The sequence below is a fragment of the Rhinolophus ferrumequinum genome, chromosome 3, assembly GCF_004115265.2.
Source record: "Rhinolophus ferrumequinum isolate MPI-CBG mRhiFer1 chromosome 3, mRhiFer1_v1.p, whole genome shotgun sequence".
In the NCBI taxonomy this organism is placed as follows: Eukaryota; Metazoa; Chordata; class Mammalia; order Chiroptera; family Rhinolophidae; genus Rhinolophus; species Rhinolophus ferrumequinum.
The window spans coordinates 5,640,607-5,646,676 of record NC_046286.1 but is presented as its reverse complement, the minus strand read 5'-3'; the positions used below and the strand labels follow the sequence as shown (position 1 = coordinate 5,646,676).

The following is a 6,070-nucleotide window of genomic DNA, read 5'->3' as shown; positions in this document are numbered from 1 at the left end:
TTCTTGTTTGGCCCAAGCTTCTTACACTCCATCCTATGTCTGCAATGCGAACAAAGCAGGATAGTACAAATCCTAGTAAATTAGAAAAGTATAAATGTTCATGAGACACTGTGGCCCCTCGTGTCTACATAACTGCTGTTTACTCATCAGGGTTTCTCTCGTTTCTCAGGCCGTGGTGAAAGGTAACCTGATCAAATGATTAACTACAGGAATTAGCCTTGAAGCTGGTTTGGGACTATATTGAGAATTATATTACTGGGTCATAGAATCATAGAATTTCAGAGCTTCATAGGACAACCCCTGAGATCAAGTAGGTCAAGAGTAGAGTAAGTTAGAACTGAATATGTATTTAGAAAATAATCATTGTCTCATGGAACAAATGTAACAGAACGAGTGATTTTTACGCTCCCTAAAGTAACTTATTGATCTAAAATAGAGCAAACCGTCTTAGAAAAGCATTTTAGGAAATCATTACATTTGATCTAGGCCATTGTATTACAGAAGTAGGAATAAAGAATTTTCTTAGGAGAGAAATTACTACATTGCTGTTGTGCTGTCATACAAGCCACCCATATTTCTTTTTGAGTCAAAGATCTACATGGTAAGGAATGAATAATCCTCACTATTAAAAATAGTTGAAAGTTTCAGATAATTATTTGTTTATCCTGGGGAAAAAAATCTAACCGATTAAGAAAAAATATAAATCTCTATGCGTTTTTCCTGTTTTGTCTTGAAAAAACATAAAAGCCCCTTATCTAATATGAAATTGCCCCCAGAATAAGATGAGTCAGTTTGAGTGGAGTGGGGAATTAGGCTCCAAGAAACCCCTTCACCTAACATTTCTGAGGAGGTACTTAAGTAATTTGATTTGTGAGGTTATAGTAGACTGTTGATGCCTTCGCACTTTACATTTATTACTCCACTAAGGGACATAGCTACCGTGTTTCTCCGAAAATAAGACCTAGCCAGACAATCAGCTCTAATGCGTCTTTTAGAGCAAAAATTAATATAAGACCCGGTGTTATGTTATGTTGTGTTGTGTTGTGTTGTGTTATGTTATAAAAACCCAGTCTTATATTATAGTAAAATAAGACCGGGTCTTATATTAATTTTTGCTCCAGAAGACTCATTAGAGCTGAATGTCTGGCTAGGTCTTACTTTCGGGGAAACACGGTATGTCAGATGTTGCTTTTGGGTTTTCCTTTTTTATTCAAATATATCTATGAATGAGATTAAGACTCTTAAAGAAAAAGACGAGTGTCTGTATTCAGTTAACCTTTGTGTATCATTGAGGAAATGGTCATTCAGTTGTTTTTCACCCAAGGATCTGAAGCCAAGATGCAGTTATAAATGTTTAAGCTTATATTTGATATTAAACTTATATTTTTATATGTGATATTAAATTTGTGACATTTTGATAATTATTAAATAATCTAGTATTTCTCGAACCCATGTTATAGGTGAGGAAACCTCTGTCATATAGTAGGTTTAAATCAAACCTATTTTTTCCACTTTGTCTTATTAGCCAATATCTGATTGATACAGTTATCAGTGGTTATAAGTTTAAACTTAAAACAGAAAGAAATATGCTTGCTCTTACATTTTCAGACTGGGCAGACTAAACTACAGCAGGACATACCATGTGTGTCTGTAGATGAAATGGGAAAGGGGAGGCATCACTTAGCACCTCCCTAGTGAGCCAATCCTAGGGAGCACCTTTGGTGACTGGCCTGTGTCCTCTCCTTTAGTCCACCTAGAAGGCCGCTGTGGTGAAAGGATGTTTGATTGCAGAGATGTGGTCTTCATCGTTGGCGAAGGAGAAGACCATGACATCCCAATCGGAATTGACAAAGCCCTGGAGAAAATGCAGCGGGAAGAGCAGTGTATTTTACATCTTGGCCCACGGTAAGCTGCATACCAGTTCAGTACACAGTGAAGTTGTCTGAAAAACCGAGATATGCTTGCTTTTACAATCAACATTTTGGTATTTTCAGTGAAGTCAGTGCTAACAGTGGAAACAATCAAACTATGTTAGTCACGGAGTAAAGTAATGGGCCTTATGTCACCAACTCGTGTGAACCTGTTCACTTGATTGATGTGTGTTAAGGATAGGATTGACAGGCAAGTTTTGCTCGTTTGTTTATTTGTTTTGCTTGCTATGTTGCCAAGACAGGAAGCTATTGGCACTTCTCCTGTGATTCTCTTACCAACCCTTTCCTCTTCTCTAAATTAGGCCGGGGGCAGTAAAACCTGTGGGGGTTAGAAGTAGCAGCAGCATTTGGATGATTTATTACCACTTGAATTTGTGCCACCTGTTCTTATAGAGTCCCTGGGAAAAAAAAGTGTTCTTCCTGGATCTACAGGCAGCGGAGATGACTCATTTTTGCCTAAATTTTCCCACCATAAGGATACCCATTAGCACTTGCACGCTCAGAACTATCAGACACTAACAGTCTCTCTTGTGAAAACACATTTGGTATTATTTTTAGATCTAAAATTATACCATGAATCCAATCCTTCTATCTTGAGAAATGGACCATTGAGAGAAACCAGGGTGTTTGATTCTGTTTGCATGTACGTGCATCTGCTTCTCTTTGTGTCTGCTCCCTCTCTGCCTCTTTGGAGTTCAGTCAGTAGGATTTTGATGAACTACGCTTACCAGTAGGTAATATGGTGCCTTTTGTACAATCACTTGCCTTTGGTTAGCCTCCGTAGTAATCAGGGGCGTATTTACCTCTGCCCTAACACTTGGGCCATAATCATATTTCTCAAGTGATGTTTTAAACATGCCCCCACCCACTTGAAAATCTTCCAAAATGCCCTATACCTTGAGCCCTTCAGAGCCTTCACAATACCTTCATTTTCTCTGTCATATTCCTTTTCCACTACTATTTTCCCACGTCAGTGTTTCATTTACATTTCCTCTGTATTTGTAGTTCACCCTTAGTGAACCTGTTTCTCTCTATAAGGAATTTTTTTTAATCAAGCAATGCACAGAGAAGGCTGTCTGCTTTGGATAATAGATATTATCCAAAAATATCTAATGATTTTTTAATCTAGCATCCTAAAATTATAGTAGTTCTAGCTTCATATAGAGAGTGGTATTTATGTCCAACGTATGTTTTCAGATTTAAGTTCCTTGTAGATAAATTCTGTATACACTGAGCATATAATAGTATATGAATGAGTTTGTTGCATTTCAACCTAGCTTACAAGGCACTTGTAGGGCCAGATTCTCAAGTTTAATGGCAAAGAGAAACAGAAATTATCCTTATATTTATTAATGCACGTAGTTCCTTGCAAGTTTAAATTGTATCATTAATGCTTAAACCCTGCTATGCAACTTACTGGCTGTGTGCACTTGTGCAAGTCACTTAACTCTCCTAAACCTCAGTTTCCCCTTCTGTAAAATGGGGATAATAGTACCTACCTCATAAAGTTGTGGAGAACTCAGTGAGATAATGCATGGAAAGAACTTAGCAAAGTGGCTGACACATAAACCCTCTGTGTACTAGCTGGGTTTGCTGTTGTGAGGCCTCTCTTCCTCTTCCATTTGACCCTCAAACCACAAGGAAGAGGAAACCCTGTGTAAACATATGGTAAATTTTTTCAGTCATAAAAGTCGTCAATAAGTCTTCATAAATTTGTAGATATAAAAGTTTTTTCATATGTTTTATGGAAATAATTTAGCATAGTTAGAAAGGAACATGTTATTTCTTCTTCAGATGTTGGTTAGTATGTTGAGGCGTTATGGAAGGTACATACTGTGCGGTAGGAGACTACCCACACATGTACGGCGCATGTATGTATCCCCCATGTATGTAGAACACGCCAACACCGGGCACGTGTGAGTGCCTGCGAGGGATTCCTTCTCTTCCCCAGATGCCTGCTTACCGTGCAGCATTGTCCCTGAGCGCTATTGTAAATATGCCCTGTGCTACTCCTAGTGTCACCTGTATTTCCTTCTCCAAAAGATGTCCAGGTCATACCTTCTCTTTGATTCTGATAGACTCCTTGGCAGGATGTTTTCATAATAAGAAATTCATAAAACACTTCCAAAGAACCCATTTTCTTTCTTCTTATCAGGATAGTATCTTATATATTGTTGTAAATACTATGACTGATGACTCTTTTTCGTTTTAGGTAAAGTATGGCTAGTTTTGACTTTTTCTTTTTCCTTCCTTTCCTTATGTTTCTGTTCTGCATCAACCCCAAACCAAAACCTAGGCTGCCAAACTAATTAGGAGGCAGTGTGGGTCAAAAACGAAACCATCTTCTGGGACACAGAGTCTGGATTTAAATCCTGGCTCTACACTGCCTCTTTGTGTGACTCTCAGGAAGCACTTCTCTCTGAGCCTCAGTTTCTTCATCTATAAAAAGGGGACAGTTGGTTAAGAACTTAGGGTACTCGTGCTTCTTGTATGCACATAAAGGCTTACTGGTCTAGTAATGGTCATTATGTGTATCTCTACTCTCTGCAGACAACTGTTAATTCAGGAGCGTGAACTCTGGGTTCCTTCTGTTACTGTAGCCTAGCTTGTCTTTTGGTTAAGTCCTGGAATTCAGTGGTGGTATTCTGTCTTTCGGTCAGATGAATTTGTGTGCCCTGGGTCCTTCCTTGCCCAGGCTGATAGAACGTAAGTCAGACAACTTTCTGTATCATGTGGAAGTCAGGTTAGATGCTCCCAAAACAGTTTGGTGTGACCTTTCCTCTCCCGGGATGATGTGTTCCACATACATCTCCACAGAATCTCTTCGTGTGAACCCAGGAGAGGTTGTAGAAATAATATCCTTCTTCAGTCTCCTTTAATCCCGTTGATAATAACCAGGACAATTTGGTGCCTCCCTTGACCCAACCCCCCACCTCCCGCCCCCAGGCTTGGGACCCGTGTTTGTGAGTTCCTCGGAGGCAGCTTTTCTCAGCATTGGTAACACCTTGGGCCAGACGTTTCTTGGTTGTGGGGCCTGTCCTGTGCATTGTAGGATACTCAGCAGTGTCCCTGGCCTATTCCCACCAGATGCCTGTGGCAGCCACATAGTTGTGACAAACCCATCTCCAGACATTGCCAAATGTTCCTGGGGGTGGGGGGATTAAAATCACCCCTACTGAGAGCCACTGGTGTAAGGCAAGTGCCAGATCATCTGTTGGAGTCGCCCCTGTTTAGCACCTGGCTCCAAACATAACGTGCTGCCAGTAAGCACGTGCCCAGCAAGGCCTCACCTTCCTACCTAGTTCCCAGCAGTTAAGGAATTTTCTTTATTTACCAGATGGCAGAAACAAAATAAGGGATGTATATGTCTAAGAGCTCAAAGTAGAAAACTCGTCACCACTTCCTAAAATTGGCCACTGGTAATTATGTCCTCTCTTGTTTCTTTGCTGAAGATACCCTTTGCCCTGCTATTAAAACCACCACACCCCATTCCTACCAGCTCTCATTGTGTCTCTTTGCCTCACTCTGGCTCCAGCTTCCATTTTCTTGTGTAACAGTGGAGGTGAGTAAGCATTTTCTTCCTGAAATATTCAGGCAAGGGGTAAAGAAAGTGATGCAAGCAGCAGCATATGAATGCTCCCGCTCCAGTCCTTTTGCCCCTGAGAAAATTCAAGGTATTAGCATTGACCTGGTTTGGCATCTTTCATCGCCTGAAAATTTGGGTTTATTCAATGTTTTTGCAGTGTCCTTCCATTTATTAAAGAGTAGTTTGGCTTGAAACAGATGAGAACAGAATCTATCCCAGTGAACATTTTCCTAATATGCTGGGCATTGTCCTAAATGCTGGAAAACCAGACAGACCTCTGCCAGAACTTCCATTGTGGTAGACGTGGACTTCTTGAATGCCTTGGATTTGTTAAATATCTGAAGGGATCCGAAAAAACACATTTCTATATCCTCATGCTTTTATTCAGTCTGTTTTGGCTAGAAGCTGGAGCATTTTACAGTTTGACAGCCACAGAACTACGAGGGTGTTTCTCTTGGTGAGCTGTTAGAGCGTGCTAGGGCTGTTCTGTTTGATTAGGCATTTGTTATATCATTTGTACTTTTTAGTGTACTTTTTTAAAGTCTTGGAGAAA

At 40.1% G+C, this 6,070-nt stretch overlaps 1 protein-coding gene across 7 annotated transcripts in view; it reads left to right on the top strand.

Moving 5' to 3' along the window:
• Positions 1 to 6,070, top strand: part of FKBP5 (FKBP prolyl isomerase 5) — a 96,004-nt gene that overhangs the window by 74,029 nt on the left and 15,905 nt on the right. For all 7 annotated transcript variants that reach the window (XM_033102435.1, XM_033102437.1, XM_033102436.1 and 4 more), the window contains one exon: positions 1,749 to 1,905. In XM_033102435.1, coding sequence (XP_032958326.1) covers positions 1,749 to 1,905 — 157 coding nt within the window. The remainder of the gene's footprint in view (positions 1 to 1,748; positions 1,906 to 6,070) is intronic.